The following is an 18,365-nucleotide window of genomic DNA, read 5'->3' on the forward strand; positions in this document are numbered from 1 at the left end:
AATGAGAAAAATTCAAACGCAGACACACTGGCAGCTCGAAAATGCCGCTAAAGATGCTGTTTCTCCATCACAACAATTCAGTTGTGTTAAGTAAAAGTTTTAACCAGTCACATCTGCTGCATTTAAAGAATTTCAGCGCTGATGAACAGACGTGTAGCTAATCTTTCCCCCCTGCTTTGATACGGAGGTTGTAGTGACTATGCTCCCATGTCATTGATACCCCGGCTTGGCTCTGCTTGTACCACCACAGGCCATCGGGGGCTCTAATCCTGAGCCGCGCTGTGGCACAGTTTCACCCCGCAGCCATTCACTTTGTCTCCACACAAACGCAGCTGCCAGATTCGTGTGACCGGGCAGCCTCTCTCTCAGAAGAGATTGAGGTATTAAATGAGGTGGCTTTCCCTCGGCTCTTTTTGCTCGGAGTGTCTGTGTGGTATGGAAAAATGTGGTACTCACAGTGTGGGAATTCACAGAGAGGTATGAGCTTCTTGACGGATGACTGATTTGAACTTTTATTGGTGCATTGAGTTGATGAATTGCACGGAGCTAAGCTGCTTTTCTGCGCAACAATTGCAACTTATAAAAGCAAATCTACTCTACTGCAGCAAAAGACCTGCAGTTGTGTTTCCCCAAAGAAGAAGCTGAAAGAGTCTCCTCATCTCTTGATCACTTTTGGTGAATTTTAATTCTGGATTGACAAAACTGTCACGAAGCACTCATCAGAGCATGACGCTGATGAGCAAGCTCTGACGAAGGTGTCACAACAAAGCCTGTCAATAAAAACACCACAACGATCGAAGCATGAGATGATTTTTGTCACATTTTTAACAAAAGCGTTGCTTGTTTCTTCAACATTGGAGAACAAAAACGTTTCATGGATGTGCAGTGTGAAATTTGGTGCAATTTGGACACGCGACACTTTCAATGTAACACATTTTTAATATACAACAAACACCACCGTGTGAAACAGCAGGGGGCGTGGCTTCAGCCCTCTGGGCTCACACATGGTCCCTCTCATGTGATGTCGTGGGGAAGCAGATGTAAACAACATGGAGATTGGAGCGATGCTATAACTTGCTGCCTTGCAGTGACAAAAAACAAAAGCAGAAGATTAAAAGAGTCTGGATGAGTAGAGAGAAATTAGTTTTCTTTTCTTCAGCGAGTTCCTGGAAACATTCGCATGCTAGCTTACGTTAGCTTCCAGGGCTACAATGTTTGCTGTGGGTTGAGAGCACCATCAGCTGCTTCAAGAGGCCTCTCTCACTGGTTCATTAAACATCCAGATTTTAAATCATAAATATCAAACATGTTTGATATTATCGCTGCAGCCCTGATGAGTCTGTGAGAACTTCAAGGGGCTTAAGACTGGATCTGTCAGCCCCTCACTTTTCCAGATAAAGGAGACTGCACAGGTTATTCATGATGATGCAAAACATCCAACCACTTTCCAGTGAGTCATCTAATCTGACGCAAAGTTTTTCACTTGTTTTAAGGACTGAAAATTTAAAAATGGTTATTCCCAGAACAAATGAAACTGCACAAGGTGTAACTGAGAAAACAATAACACATCATAAAACTGAGCAGTATTGTCAATTAGCTGTCGTTTTCATTTCATTTCTCTACTACAAGGAGTTTTAAACTGGTTATGAATCAGTCTCAATTTAACACTGATGCTTCTTTATGACCTACATAAGCAATGGAAAACATCAGAGCGAAGATTGGCTATTTCTTTTATCGTTGTTATATTTATTTTTGATCGGATACGGCTCTCACAGCCTGAGGAAGCTGCTCTGTAGTCTGGTGGTACGACCAGACCTTGGAGCTGCTTTATCATCCATGAGTTAAAGATGGACCTGAGCTCTCGGTGGGTTGTCCATGAAACAACATGTGTACAAGTCAAATCTCTCCAGTGGTGAACATAAACGTTAAATAAAACATTGCATCATAGTACTGACTCTCAGGTCTATGAACTGCATGCTAACATGTCTGCTGTCTGACTTGCGTGTCCTCTACTTGACTCCACTATGAAAGTGGGTGAAGGACGTTCAGCTCAGTGGAGACCCAGCGCCCTCTCTGATTGGCCTGGCGCCCCTCTCTCCGTGCCAGGCTGCTGGCATCAACAATGACCCTCTAACAGCCGAGTCAACAGCCACCAAACATACTGTACAACAGCCCAGGAGGTGCCACTGTTAGTGTGAGTGTGCGACTGTGTTTGCACTGAAATAGACGCCTCTGCCCCCGTGACACACAAAATCATATTGTGCTAATATTCAGGAGCATTATTCCACAGGAAAGTTGACTTAAGAAGCCGTGGTGGCTAAAGTAAAGAAAAAGAGAAACACAAGCGTATTGTTTGGTCTCACATCTTTGTCTTCTTGACTTTAATTTCTGGACGGCCTCTCGTGCCGTCCCTTCTCAGGCGCTCCGTCTGACTGAAGAGCTGAGGTGAATCTGAGGCAATGTCGAGAAAAGGCACTGCCCGTGGCGTTTACTGCACCACTGTTCGCCTGTGCCCTCGCCCTGAGTCGAGTAAAACACTTGAAGCTATAAGATCCAGCCCTTTGTCTGCTTATGCAAATCCACAGCGAGTATATAATCCACCGCAGTACAGTATGTGTTTGTTTGCTTGTGTTTGGATGCTTCAAGACCAAAATGTGACAAAATCTTAATGTATATTTGAACAACGATCTCTCTTAGTCTCTCTTAAAATCTGTTTCATCTACTCTTTTTGGTCACTCTGACACTATGTAATAAAATCCTGCGTCATTTGGGATAAAACATAGGCGTATACAATGTTGATTTTATGCAAATATGCTCATTTAATATGAATTCACATTTATTGCGTGTCAAAATAAAATCCCCCATACAACTCCTCCACATTGCTGGTTATCCTGAACGACAGCGACTGACAGTAAACATGGCAGTCAAAGTTGCAGTAAGCGCTGCAGTCGTTTTTTGATTTTAGTAAGAAAATAATGCTTACAGCAGCTTTAACCGGTTGTTATATTACTTGCATATTTTAATCGAGCGATGCAGGAATGAGTCCTAAAACCCAGAAATCTGTTTCCCAGAATTTTAGCAGACATTTTGTTTAAGTTTGATTTGTTTAAGTTGTGTAATGCTGCTGGACTGTGGATTTATTTGTGAAGGACTCAGGTCAGATTTCCCATGACAGTCCAAAGGATGTGACTTTATGCCTCGTCTCACCTCACTTTGTAGCTTCTTTACTCCTCAGCATGAGGTCTGGACTGTTATTTGGTATGAAATGTTATGACTTTAATTTCTAATCATTCTTAAACTACGTAACACTTTCATACATCTTCATATCATTTAATAAAATTAAGTTAATAGATTCAAAAAATGTGTTTCTTTAATATTTTTCTTATTTTTACTTTATTAAATCATCAAAATTACACATCACATCCTCGAGCTGTTTATATCTCAAACTGTTACTCAGCTTTATTATGCAGTTTATAATGTACAACAGCAGCAGCAGCAGCAGCAGCAGCAGCAGGAGGAGGAGGAGGAGGTGTCGATGTGTGTCAGTATGTTTGGCAGATCCACAGAGAGCCCGAGCTGCAATGCAGTAAAAAGAGAGCGCTGGGGAGTCATCACTGCTAACTGGCCTCCCATCAACTTTTTATCGACCAGTGGAGAAAAATAATTGTCGTGTGTGTGTGTGAGTGTGTGAGCATCACACAGCCATTGACTGGTGTCAGTGTTTGGTTCAGTTGTGTCACTGTACTGTGGCTCCCTCTCTGTCTCTCACTCGCTGAGACGGACTGAAACTCAGCTGTGTTCCCTTCTGACAGCGAGGCGACACAAACATCTGTTAGCAGCGTGGGCCGAGTTCACACGGTGCCAGAGAACTGAGAAACTGTCCAAAGTCCGGCTCGCCGTCCACACTCTCATACTCTCTACTGCTCTGTCACCAGCCCGTCCACAGGAAAGTAAAATCAACCCAAACGGTGCCGATGAGGCTTCTGTCAGTGGAGAACTTAACGTCTCTCTGCTTTTTCGCTGCTGCTGCACCTGTCAGAAGAAAACTACGAGTCTCAAATGATATCCTCGCTCAGTGATCGTGAGACAGAACTGACACACATTTTCAACCACATTTGATGTCTGAGAAAGTAGAAAAATCAACTCCAGTGAAGCTGCAGCGGTGATACTGAATCTCAATATGACATTAGATGTCGAGTCTTAATGGATTGTGCCCACATGAGAGAAATACAACAACAAATCAATCCCAGAAAAGCAAAAAAAACATCAAAGCTAAGGTGTGTTTTGGGCTACATTTTTGCATTAAAATGTTTTACAACAACTGTACCTGTGTTATTACATAACAGTTAAACCGGTGTCACAATATCGCAGTATTTACGTTACGTTTGCAGACTCCCTCCACCTCCCTATACTCGTATTTTGAGGGTAATTTATTTGCCAACAAACACGCAGTAAATAAGTTAAAGATAGATTTGATTGCAGCCCTAACGCAGTATTGTGTTGAGTTGTGTGCTTACATTATCCCAAATGTTTCCGACAAAATTCAAACCCAGAGAAATCCTAAGTTTGTTCAAGGTAACGATGCATTTCATTTGGTCGCATGTCGCTACAACTTCTTGGAAGGAGTCAGAGTGAGGACAGAAATCAGTCAAATGTGAGTAAATGAACATTTCTGCCATTTCTGAGTCACAGATTGATTTTCATTAGCAATGACAATGTTGTTTAACCATGAAGACAACAAGTCCCAAAATACTTGCGTCATTTGTTTTGTTTTGATCGACACTACAAATTTAAACTTCATGGTGGCGCTAGAGGTACAGTAAGGTCAGGGGATTACCAAAATTGTTAGGATTCATCATTACAAGGCCTCGGATCGCTGTATCAAACTTCATAGCAATGCAATTAATAGTTGTTATGTTATTTCAGTCTAGACCAAGCGATGGTGCAGCCACCACTAGCCTTTAGCATGGCTAAGAAGAAAGATAATGAGGACATTAAATGGACTTATTCCTAAATGTATAGAAGCTGTAATGCTCACAAATGCATCTGACGTTCAGTACAAGACAAATTTGTAAAAGACTCGAGAGGTTGTCAGTATAACAAATGTATTTTTGTGTTTTGTTTATCACCTAATACAAACCAGTGCTGGTGCTCATGTGGGTGCAGCTGCTCCGCAATTTGTGCGTTTGACTTGGACGTGAGGTGTATTGGTATAATGAGGCCGACAGTACAGACAGACGCTGATAGAGGAAAACTGCAGCCTACAGTCCATCAATACCGTTAGCCTTAATCTGTAGAGAGAAAGACGAATGGTTTGACCTCGTCTCAAACTGGCCTTATACTTTTCCCTCCTCCTGCCTTTATCTCTCCCTCCCCCATCCATCTCACCATCCCCTCTCCCAACCGAGCCTCCAGGGGTTTTTCTCTACAGCCACTGCATTCCTGCTCTGCTCCTCTACCCATCCTGCCTTGCCTCTACATCCATCTCTCCGTTCTGTCATTCACGGCCTACAGTCGCCCCACGCTGCCTGTATCTCCCATCCTCCCCCCCCTACGGTGACTCTTGCCATTGTGAGTCCTCCCCTCGCTCTGTCTTGGGCTGCTGTGTGAGAATGGGGTCATTGTTGTCATGTTGCGGCGTGTTCGTGAGTGAGTGTGTACATGTGTGTGATACTAGGAGGGTGACTTCTCTGCCTCAGCGCCAGCGTGTCCTGCTGTCCAGCCTCCATACGCACACAGGACTGTACTACTGCAAATATGCAGCTATCCAAGTATCAGGACTGGGTTGCAGACGTTTAGTAAGAAGCTAGATTCAGTCTGGTGATTCACTTAATCTGGTTGCACGATTAAAACTCAACAAATGTCTTAGCAGGTGAGGTAATAGGGAAACTGGTTGCTAGAAAACACCCATCTCCCACTCCAAAAAACCAATCAATAATGTAGACTGCAAGCCAATGTAGCATCAAAAACTGTGGTGTACCTAATATAACAGTTACTCCCAATCTTTGTAAATGTAGGTATGACTTTGTTTATTTTAGACATGGAGATGCGTTGTATTAGAGTTTGAGTTCTGTGAAATTTAATTTAAAAACATATCACTTTACATTGTTATTAAACAACATTTTAATTAAGTACCAGGTCAGAATTTTTGTTATATCTCATTATCTCTTTTAATCTACTGTGTAAATGGTAGGCTGTAGCAAGCTAATGTTAGCTGCTAGCTTCGTCAGTTGGTTGCATAAGCTACACCTGGAAGTGACCCAGACCTTAGATTTAGAGCCAATTTTTTTGATGTCGGTACCCTCCGCTCTGTTTATCTATAAATATTAACCGCCAACTTTGTAAACATAGGTGTTATCTTGTTTTAACGTTATTTATGCATAGAGAAAATGTGTTTCAGAGTTAGCAGGCTAGTAGTATTCATGCTGGGCATGCTAACGGAGGCTACGTGCTCATTTGTTATTTTTATAAAATGTGATTTAAAATGTTACCAGTTAAGATAATTATTAAACAGCTTTTTATTAAGGGTCAGGTCAGATGTGTCAACTACATCAATAAACAGTTTATATTTTAGCAAGCTAACGGTAGCTTAAGTTGCTTGAGTTTGTGTTGTGCAACTCGTCAGTATTTACTGACACCTACATCTCCACATAAATTTACCTAAGTAAGGTGTCTTTTGCTCAAGGTGTGTATCAGTTAAATTGATTTTACAGAATGTGATTTTAAGTAGTGTTAGTGCAGTAATAATACAGTCATTTCCCTTATTCCTCTATTCTTTGGTGACAGAACCTCAGACTTCATTGTTCCCACCACCAGAACATCTGCAACTAATCTGCACCCTTAATCATATAGGAGCCATATCTGTACATATCACACATGCGTATCATTCCTCTAATCCACGCCTGTGCAATACTTCAGCACCCCAGGCTAAAAGACGCGTGATAGTGGTCTCTTCCTCTCTGTTTTGTGCACCAGCCGTATTGCTAGTTCACACTCCGGTTAGTCACAGTCTCGGCCTCCACCGCTCTGTCTCTCTGAGGGATTAGCAGCCGGCACTGGCCACCACTCTAATCCTTTCCTCAACAGACTCACTCTCATATTCACACACACACACACACACACACACACACACACACACACACACACACACACAGAGCCAGATGCAGGCTTTTCAGCGACAGTGACCATATCTCGCCTCGATAATCTGTTAACTAGCTATTACAGCTCTTATGTCCAGTGCCGTTGTTGTTGACGCCATGGCAGCTTGTTTAACACATAATTAAAAGAAAAAGGCCAATGAAACAGCACTCTTATTGCATTAGTTTGTCTTTTCTTGCTTTGCGATCTAGATGCTCTATGAGCAAACAGCATACTTGACAAGCCTGCTTTGAGACACTATTCAGATGATTGTTTACTGTGTAAACACGACTTCTATCCGAAGCTACAGCAGTCAAAACAGCAGGTAATGCCAACTGCGCTCTGTCTATACTGTGTGTGTATGAGCTTCCGGTCAACATCACAGAAACTTCAGATAAATTACCACTGAAATTCACAGTCATCTGTTTCAAAAAGGTGGAGGCATGTCCACACTGAGTCGAACTATATGACATTTACTGTATGTAAGAGCAGGCTGCAGGTGCTGTGTATGGCTGTGTCTGTCTGCAGGTAGTGACAGGTGATCAGCTCACCTGTATTGTCTTACCTGCAGCTGACTCACAGCCTCTTTAGAGCTCTAAAGTGTCGGTGACTCTCAGTGACGTACACGCACCACGTAAAGAGGAACCGTGACTCAGTCTCACATCCTGGCAGCAACAAAACAGAACAAAACAATCCCCACTCGAGGTCCACTCACTCAGCTGCTCTGGATCATACAGCGCTCAACAGGGCTGACTCGGAACCAGCTCACAAACCAATGTCCCAGAATGAACTGTCCAGCTCAAGTTATATTTGTGTTTGATTTTGTTAGTCACTATACCACAATTTTAATGTTATCTGTTAACTTTAATCTAAAATCTTCTAGAAAATGAACCAAAATCTGCAACTGTTGAGGTGATGGACTCATTACTAAGCATTTAAAAGGGTACCTGGATGGCCGGGGGGTTTTCGGATAAATAGACAGATCCAGGATTTTTCGCTCACTTTCTTTAACATTGTGAAACAGCGTATTGTTCAACATTTTTGTTAATTTCTAAGGGAATAATGCATAAAAATGCAAAAAATCAGGCGTATTCAGGTGGCTGGTATCTATGAGTGAATACAATATGATGCAGATTCAAATACAAATCCAGATCTAGTGGATTTAAATATGTTTTATTTGATATTGGATGAGGTTTGATTGTGTTAAAGGGGACTGCTGGGCCTCGGTGGAGGTATGCGCTCTACAGAGTGACATTCTAGTATTAATTCATTGTTACAACACTGAATACCTTTAGGGTTTCTCTACTGTTCAGATAATTAATCAACATATCAATCGATGATGAATATTATATCAATACACTTTATCTTTCATGTCAATAGTCTTTCCATTGTTTCTACTTTAATCCCATCGAGCCAATCGAGGAGGACCGCTGCCCTATGCTTTGAGAAACTGGAGGCTGATCCAGGATCAGAGTGACATGTAAGGCATGACCACGGGTGGCAATGAACCTGCCAACCCACAAACATGCTGTGACATCTATCTAAGGAGGTCATGGTAATCAGATTATCCCTGTTACAGCGACTCACTCACCACTGTGGGTCTGACCGACAGCAACACTCAGCAGGTTAAAACGCAGAATACACTCTCACTCGTGCACGAGGACACACCTTGATAAAAAAGAAATAATAAACACTTTAACTCGACTGGGATAAAATTAGATGAAAGCATCTGAGTGAGCCGAAAATAAAATCCCAGTGTTGTAAAATGTTTGCAGAGCTTCAAACGCACATTTTTTACTCCGTGAGAAGTGTCACGTTTTTTTTTTGCCTTGATGAGTTTTTTCTTCTGTGGGAGGATGAAGATCGTTTACTGAGCGCAGGAGCCGGCTGATGGAAGACAGAGGAGAGGCTCGGGGGCCTGAGCTGCTCTGTAACCGCACTGATGCCAAGTGGTCGGCGGTTTGAAGAGGACACCTGAGACCAGCGCACCTGGACAATGAGCTGAGGTGTAACCCTAAACTGAGATGAACCGCTGTTTATCCCCCGCGCTCTCCTTCTCTCGCTCTTTCCCATCAGTCTCTTGCTTCATACATCTCTGCTCTGCCGGTCCCCAAGCTTTATTTTCGCTCCAGGGAAATATTGTACTTTTTACAGCACTTCATTTACTCCTCCTGCCTTGCAGTTTAAAATTATCAATACCAACATAAATCAACTAATACATCATGATGTATATATTATTATAAGTAAAACTACTCCGCGGTTTATAAAGTAAAATGACCCAGTTACTCGTCTTGTCAGTTAACGCTCTATGCGACTCTGTGCTGCAACTCTGCTGCTGGCCCTGCTGCTGCACGGACGCCAGCCGCAGTTTATAATTGTAGCGTCTATTAATCATAATGACGGTGGGGCTGGTGGGCAGGTAATGTAATTGGTGTTTGCCTGACCACAGAGCTAACGTTAGCTTGCCTGCCCTGGCTAGCTTGACTTTTAGCTCATCATTCTTCTTATCACAGTGCTTTTCCATTCGTCTAGTCTCAGAAGCTCTCGGTGTCATAACGTACTCAGACTAGTAACGTTACCAAACTCTTTGAATCCCTTGACCTCTACCAAACTGATTAGCAGCATGTACCTCCTCCCCTTGTCCAGCAGCAATGTGATCTTTGGCTGCGAGCCATCCTCAGACAGGCTAACAGGGAGTTATTGAGGTACAACATAAAGGGAAGCATCACATATTTTAACATATTGCCTCTGTGGAGGAATGTTCCCACACTGAGCTTCTTTTAGCGTGCTCACTCTTTAGCTCAGGCGGGCGGTTAACTGATTAACGGTTAACCAGTTGGGTGACATCATGAGCTGTAATGTTACATATTCTGCTGTATCTTTCAGTAAAAGATCTGACTACTTCCTCCACCACTGTATTCTCCCCTCTCTCTCCAGGCTAATTCAAACATCCCTCAGTATGGGTGTGACGTCACCGTCTAATCACATACTTAACGATTAGCACCCACACATTTTCAGCAGGATCATCATTCAAGGGGAAAACAACAGGGTCGAAGCACTTCCTGACACATTCCTGCATTTCTTCGGTTGCTATTTTCACACAGACAATACTCTAAATTTGGGGACTGACATTTTGTTCTGCAGCTGACAGCGGCTAGCAGCTGTATGACTCAGTGACACAGAAGCAGTGCCCATGTCACCATGGAAAAGGCAGCGTTATGGTGTTGTTGCCAAGGCTCTGCTGTCCAATACGCATCTGATCCCCCATCGTTACGGTAGGGAGGAGGGAGGGATGGGAAACGGCCGAGCGCGTTTCCGAATGAGACAGAAAAGTGAGCGACTCAAGAAGTGAGGGATTCGAGATTAGGAGACGTTTGGGCAGATCAGCAGCGAGTGTGTTCGAGCTGCACTTACTTCTGCTCCGTCTCCCTCTTTAAAAGTCCTTTAGTCAGCATCCTGCACACTCCACCCATATTTATACATTCCCTCCCCCATCCCTCATGTCACTTGAGATAAACACACACAGTCTGACCTGCACGTATACACACACTCAGATGCACTTAGATGGTCGCTGTGTGTTATTTCTTTGATGCACCAACAACTGCAACTGCGTCTTTAAACAGCAAGTAGCACAAAGGACCAAAAATAGCACAGTGAGTTGCAGAGCAGAACTGCTCTCCTTGAGGAGGGGAGGAGAGAGGAGGAGGATGGAGAGCAGGAGGAGGTGCAGAGAGAGATGACAGGGAAAAGATGGGAGAAGGAGACCAGCTCTCCAGGACTTAGGCCTCCCTGCTGGGTTCAATTTAAGTTTCTCTTCCCGTGTCAGCTTGAATCGGTATTCAATGACAACACTTGTAATCACATTTCTGTAATTTCATGAACTGATTAGGAGAAGGCTGAATGTTTGTAACTGTCCACTCATTTGTTACAGTGGATATCACACAAGCTAATAAGAGGAACTAGTAGACGAGGCCACACATGGATTTTTATCCAAAAATCAAAACAAACAAACAAACATTTGCTGTGTCCAGCTTCTTGACAGTTCATATGTGAGTGAATTGTAACATGACGTGAACAATGAGACCTTCTCTGTCTCTCTTGGATGCTCATACAAGCCTGTGGACGATTTGTTTAAGTTGTTTAATGGTGCTGGACTGTGGATTTCTTTGTGAGGGACTCTCAGCTAGACTGACAGAGAGCAACAGCAGCTAACGTAGAAATGTGTGAACATAAACTAACGACCTGCTTCCAGCACAACATAGAGGCTCCACTGAGCCCCATTAAATATAACCTGTGAAGAACTAGCCTCTATTTTGTGTCTCTGCTCGGTAATTAACAGAGTGTATCTCTGCAACTACACGGCCCATTTGAATAATCAAGGTAACATAATGAAGGGTTCACTTGACATATTTGTTCAGACGAAAGCAAAACATCTGAACATTACCTCTGCCAACTTTTATGCTAATAAAGTGAATGAGAACAAAATTAGAGAGGTTTTCATTTTGGCACATTTTGGCACATTTTGGCACCACCTGTACCATTTAAAATTCCTCAGGTACAAAATACCATAGATTTCACTCATATGTTACCGTAGGTGTTCAAAAAATAGCCCAGTTGGGCTCTGCTCGGGCTTAACAGGTTAAAGACTTGCTGTTCTTTGTCATTTATGATAAATAAAGTGTCTTTGGGTTTTGGACTGTTGGTTGGACAAAAGAGGCAACGTGAAGAAGTTCTCGAAAATTGTTGTATGAGATTTTTTGACAATTTATAGATACAAGGGGAAACATCTAGCCTGACTCTCTCCAAAGGTAACACAATCTTCTTCCAGCACCTCTAAAGCTCACTCACACATCAACTGCACCCAGCCAAGAAATAGCCTGGCACATAAACCCACAGCATGTTGTTTACACGCTTCAGTTTTAGTACAGATGAAACACATGAGAGTTAATGTGTTGGTTAGGGAGCTTTAATGATGGACAGAGCCAGGCTAGCATTTTCCCCCTGTTTCCAGTCTTTCTGCTAAGCTAAGCTAATTGTCTCCTGGCTAATATCGTTTCATATTTACACACATGAGAGTGGTATCCAGCTTTTAATCTAGCTCTTGATGCCTGAATTCGAAGGTGGCTCTGACAACTGCCATCTTTGCTAGCTATCCTTGGCTGTAGCTAGCTACCGTTAGCAGATTAGCTCATGGCTCGGTTAGCTGTAGAGTTTATTAGGCACGCCTAGCTAACACCTAACCAAACTGGTCTAACAGCCCTGTAATTAACCTTTTGTTGAAACTGTTCCCTCAACTCAAGATCACTTACGAGCTTTTTATAGAGCCTTTAACCATACATGACGCTTTTAATGTTGTAATATTTCTATTGTTTTATTTTGTCTACTCCGTCATATCAATAAGAGCAGACGACATGTTGGCCACAGCTTTCAGAGAGACTCAATATGATTCATCAGCAGCTCACACTGCCTCTAAAATGATCATAAAGTTCAATCAACAACTCAACAACACTGAACATTACAGCCTTCATGGGGGTCGGATTTATTCCAGGACTGTGGCATTAGTTTCACCTCGGTGTGCCTAATAATCTGAGTGATATATATGCCTGAGTTCACACTGTAGACCTGTGTGTTGTGCATTTGTTGAGGCATGTTTTATTGTGTTTGATTCTGTATTACATATGTAAATATTCTGGTGCCTTCAGCCATATTGTGGTCATGTGATAAAAGGGTTACGATCTTCGTCTTCAGTACTTGATAAACTTGATTTATTGATATAAAGCACCAGATGTGGTTGAAAGCTCGGGAGAACAAGTGCTAAGAATTGTCTTGTCAAATGTAGAAGTATGCTAGCAGTTGTTTCTAGGCTGACAAAGATCAGGCTCAGGTGCAAATGTTTTATGAAAGGTGTTTTGTCTGGAGTTCAGAGCTCTGGTCTTTGTTTCTTCTGTGTTTTGTCCTTGTTGCTGTGTTTTATGTACAAAACAGGTTCCGGTTTGTGGAGAGAAACCTCCCAAAACAACTCTCCTCTTCAGTTAACATACTGCTATCACCATTTTTATAAAATTACATGAATTAAATATATAATTTGCTCATTTACACAGTCTCACTTACTGTTGCTGGACTTCAGGTCTCTGTGGATGATGGGTACGAATGCCAGGTTGTGCAGGTAGTCCATCCCAGTGGCAATCTGGACCGCCCAGTTCACCAGGACCTTCGGAGGAACCTTCTTTCCAGCGAGTGCTCGGTTCAGAGCCCCCCCTCTGGCGTACTCCATCACCAGGCACAGGTTGGGCTCCCGCAGGCAGACCCCACGGAGAGCAATTATGTTGGGATGCCGGAGCATCCAGAACAGCCTGGCCTCCTGCCTCACGCTCTCCGCCGTGACACTAATATCCTCATCAGGGTCTTGCCTGGCAGCCTTTACTGCTACTATTTCTCTCCCCCATATTCCTTTGTACACCTTCCCAAACCCACCAGCTCCTATCACCTCCTCCAGGAGCAGTTCTGAGAAGTCTATCTCCAAGGGGCAATCGCCCACCCCGCCTGCCACCAGCCCTCCTGCGGTCAGTTGCTGGTAGTTGGCAGCGTCCCCCTTTGTGACGTAGTTGCTTGGAAAGATACCCACCTTGTCCTGGATCTTGCCTGTCCACCAACCCTCGTCCCCGGACACTTTGGAGTCTTTGGAGAGAACCTCCAGCAGGTCCCCGCGCCGCAGGGTCAGCTCCTCGTCTGCTGTGGCCTCGTAGTCGAACACCGCCGTCCAGTAGGGGTTGGGGTTGTTGGCCCCACAGCGGTGCCCAGGGTGGGAGTCTGGGGAGGAGGAGATGGTGGAGGAATTCCAGCTGCTACCATTCTCCACCTGCACAAGCGGGGCCGGGAACATCGGCGGCGGGGGGGTCATATTCGGGGGCATGGAGGAGGAGGAGGAGGTAGTAGAGGAAGGGGGGCCAGGCGGGATTAGACAAGGGGGAGGAGGGGAGCAGCAGCCCCCACAGCTGGTGCAGGACAGGGGGGCTGCTGTGCTGCTCGCTCTGCCGTATGGATTCATGTTTGACGCTGTAGGTCTGCCCTCTTGTCAACTCAGGCGCAAAATCCATACAGGGCCCATTGACAGAGACGAGGCGTCCTCGACCACCAGTGGGGGGGAGCAGGGATCAACTGCTCTCCCCCATCACCACATCTCGCTGTTGAAACTGTGCCAAATCCTGTCACCGGTTGCTGCTGTGCTGTTGCTACGCAGTGTGTAAGTAACATGTATTCCCAAAGGCAAGTTCACTCGGGGACAATGTGGGCCTACATCAGGTCAGACAATGACACTCAGCAGAGCAGCGGAGCCCCCCCACCGAAAACTAATTGACTGTTTCCACAATTGTGTCTATTAGAAAGCTGCCACGGGGAGATGTGTTCGTCTAAGAAACAGCAGATGCCTTCAGTGTGATGTCTTTTCTGATCAGTGAGTGAGTGTGACATGAAACACACACATTATTTCTCTCACTTGATTCTTAACAGTGCCATAAAGCAGTTACATACTTTAAAACTAAAAAATTAACAAAAGCTAAATGAAGTTTTGAATGACAACCTCCTTTGCCCATTGAGAATAAGTGTCTGGACTCTGGGAGCTACAGAGACACTATAATAAACCCACAGCTGATTTTTATCTTAACATGAAATATGGACTATTTAGGCTGCCAATAAAAACCGCAGTCTGTGTGTGAGCTGAGTGAAATCCTCTGAGCAGGGCTCCTCATTATTTCTCATCCAGCAGCCCAGTGTAGATGCACCTCCCCCGCCAGCCATCTCCATGATCATCTCTGCTTGTATAAACTGCGTTAGGAGAATATCCGCGGATACATGCGCCCTACATCCCGACAAGCCGGTCCAGGCTAAACCCTACATAAAAGAAGGCCCCGTCCATTTTTTTTAAGACAGCTGGGGGATCACAGAAACAAGCAGGTATTCAATGAGTGACACCATGTTCAGCTGCAGCATCCAGCCGAGTGTGAGCAGCACAACAAACCGGCCTCCGTCTCTGTGCAGGGGCCTGGTTCAGTCGCCTCTGCTGGGCTACATTTGTGATGGTGATGGTGACGAGTCCTCGGTTAGAGCAGAAACTCCTCCTCACTGGAGACAGGGAAGGGATGCCAGCATTTCTCATTATCCAGCACGCGTTGTGTGGTTTCAGATCAACAATCGGCAGTGTTGTTTTTTAATGTTTAAATGTCCACAGAAAGCATCACACGGTAAATAATGTCAGCGGAGGTTTGCGTGGAGGCAGCGCCGCGGTACAGTATCTCTGATCCGACTGCAGGAGATGAAATGAGGCGATGAGGAGATCCACACCGGCTCCATGGTTCATTTATTTAAATATCATCATAATAATAATAATAACAATAATAACAATGATAATAATTTGGTTATTTACCACGCGCGTAAAATGTTGCAGACTGTCCAGTCACCGCCTGCGTCCTCCTCTCCACACAGCCTTATTTTAATACGTAAACATTAAACGTCTACTGAAACCTAACCTGGACACTGAGGGCAGCAACATCCACTCACATCGTCGCATGGGCGTGTGGTTGCATCCGAGTAAGAGGAATAATAGCAACCATCCAGGTCAGTAACCCAATTTGGCGACAAATACAAAAAAAAAAAGACCCCGCTCCCCGGAGTCCCTGTCCGCACTGCTCAGGCAGCTGTCCGCGGCTCCGTCGCACACAAACGGGCTTTATCTCCCAAAAAGACGCGACATTTCGAGCACCGAGCTGTCAGTCTGTGGGCTGACTTTGCATCCAAACACGCCGGGGTGCCGCTCACATACGCACGGACGAGCGCTCCCTCTGCCCCCGAGAGAGAAAACATGGGGATGGGTTGGAGCATGCGCGCTGACTGCGCACTTACTCCCATCGTACGTGTGCAGATCGGGCTGCGCGGATGAGGAGGAGGAGGAGTGCTGCAGGGTGTTGGGGACGAGGCGAGGCTGTGCTGGTGGTGTGTGTGCTGCTGCATTGTGGGTAATGTGGTTTCTGAGAGATCTCCTGCTGACCTACATCATTCTGGCAGCTCATACGGCTGAATAATTAGCAATGTTATAATCATAAAGGAATGGATGAGTGTGATCAGAGATGGAGTGAATGTATTCTTCCACTGTAGAGCATGAGGTCGAACATTCATCATTGCGATACATTATTAGAGTCGTATGTAATTTATTCTCGCTGGAAAATGTGTCTTCTTCTAATCCTAACCTCCCAAAATGGTCAAGGGTCAAAGGTCGACAAGAGGACACATATGGAGGCTAATGGAAGAGCAGCTAATACAATATTCTTCTTAAATGAAATATTATACAGATCATAGCTGGAGCTGACTTTCAAAATGATGACATGTTTTCCAGAGAAGAAGACATTTCAAGACATGGTTGAGGGTGTTGAGGGTGCACACTGATGTCATGAGTGATGGTGATGTTTTATTTAAGATAATGATAATAAAGTGTCAGAATTTCATTGCATTTCAGAATAAAATCCATCAATGGGGTTATTCAGACAATACAGTAGTATTCACGCCCATCACTTTTTAAACTGTACTGACCCCTGGTGTCCAAAGAGCGGAACATAAAGGGTGGTTAGTAGTCGTCTAATGTCTAATGAAATAGAGATTCAGTCATTATCTGCTCATCCTCATGCAAATGGTAAGTTGGAAAGTAGCCAAGTACATTTACTCGAATAGTGTAAGTATTTGTACTTTACTAGCTACTTTTCTTCATTTATTCATTTCAGAGGGAATTATTATACTTTTTACTCCACTAGATTTAACTGACAGCTTTGGTCAGTCATTTCTTTTCAGAATAAGAATTTAAAGAACAAACAAAAATGACTTTTTAAAACTATATATTATTTAGGGCTGAACTAGGAAAAGTAACATATCGGCCTATAAAGTCTGTTAGTCAAAATGAGCTTCACCTCACCTGGCTTTTACTTAGTCTTGTAAAAAGTACCCAAAAGTCATACTTCAGTATTAAATCTAATTTTCTGGTAATAAATGGAGCCCACTTAAGTACTTAAATAGATTATATATTTACTTATATGTATGTATATGCTGTAAAGTATGGATTGACCAATTACTGTCCTGGCCAATTGGATTTGATATTCAGCATTTATCTGATTATAGTGTTGTTGTTTTTTATTTTTATCTAATAATCAATAAAATTAATTTAAAAAATTTAAAATATGAAGTAGCAGAAAATGGAAATACTCAATTAAAGAACAAGTACCTCAAAATTGTTCTTGATATCGTTACAATAATCAGATAATATACTTTATAATATGGTATTACAATGACGGGAGCCATTCTGCTGCCTAACAAGTACAGTGCTGCTATTACTTTTATACTTTTTTACTTAAGTAAAAGATCAAAATACTTCTTTCATCACTGGAAATAAGGGTATCATTTAAGTCTGCTCTCTTGATCCAAACATGGCACATGGTTTTACCTGTGTTTCGCTCCTTAGTCCACCTTCTTCCATAGTTATTTTTGTTTGTTTGTTTAGAGAAACCAACTCCTTCCAACTGTTAGCACTTCCTGCGTTCTCCTGCTGTCCAGTCCTCCAGTTCAGTGCTGCTTATGGTTTTAGAGTGCAGATGGCTGAGGTGGAAGTCAAGTCAGTCTAATTCCTGGATCTCCCTGCCATCCCATTATCAACACTATCCTCTGGTTCAGAGACAGCTGCCTGCTGGAGCTGCAGACATCAGGTGGGCACAGTGAACAGGTTGTAGGTTTTGGTCTGATATTAGAGCCGATCCGAAGACTTTCTTTCCTGGCTGCTGCCTTGTTTCTAAGACCACAGAGCAGGTATATTTGCAGGAAATGTCTGCCTGGTTTGCTGAGAGATACACATTCTTACTGACATGTTATGACATGTTATTGTGACCATTTTGGGGGCAAATATTGCACTTTTTACTCACTACCTTCATTTTATAACTTAAGTTACTAGTTACTTTGCAGTCTGCATGCTGTGTCAGAGGCAAAGTAGTGCATTTTTAAATATTTTATTTGCATTTATCATAAAAAACGCTGAATATCAGATCCAGTAATTGGCCCTTCATATACAGCATACACCTACATGTAAATGTATGTATAATTTACTTTTACTTTTGATACTTAAGTACATTTAATATCAGATACGTTAAGGACTTTTTTCAAGTAGGCCTACTATTCTTATAAGGGACTTTTAGTCT

General features: G+C 43.4%; 1 protein-coding gene across 1 annotated transcript in view; it reads right to left on the reverse strand.

Moving 5' to 3' along the window:
* map3k10 (mitogen-activated protein kinase kinase kinase 10) overlaps positions 1 to 15,960 on the reverse strand; it is a 34,371-nt gene extending 18,411 nt beyond the window's left edge. Inside the window, exon 1 of the mRNA XM_084350275.1 lies at positions 13,249 to 15,960. Coding sequence (XP_084206401.1) covers positions 13,249 to 14,185 — 937 coding nt within the window. The 5' untranslated portion in view covers positions 14,186 to 15,960. The remainder of the gene's footprint in view (positions 1 to 13,248) is intronic.
* Between the last annotated feature and the right edge of the window lie 2,405 nt (positions 15,961 to 18,365).

This window comes from Pagrus pagrus (assembly GCF_965226575.1).
Source record: "Pagrus pagrus genome assembly, chromosome: 4".
In the NCBI taxonomy this organism is placed as follows: Eukaryota; Metazoa; Chordata; class Actinopteri; order Spariformes; family Sparidae; genus Pagrus; species Pagrus pagrus.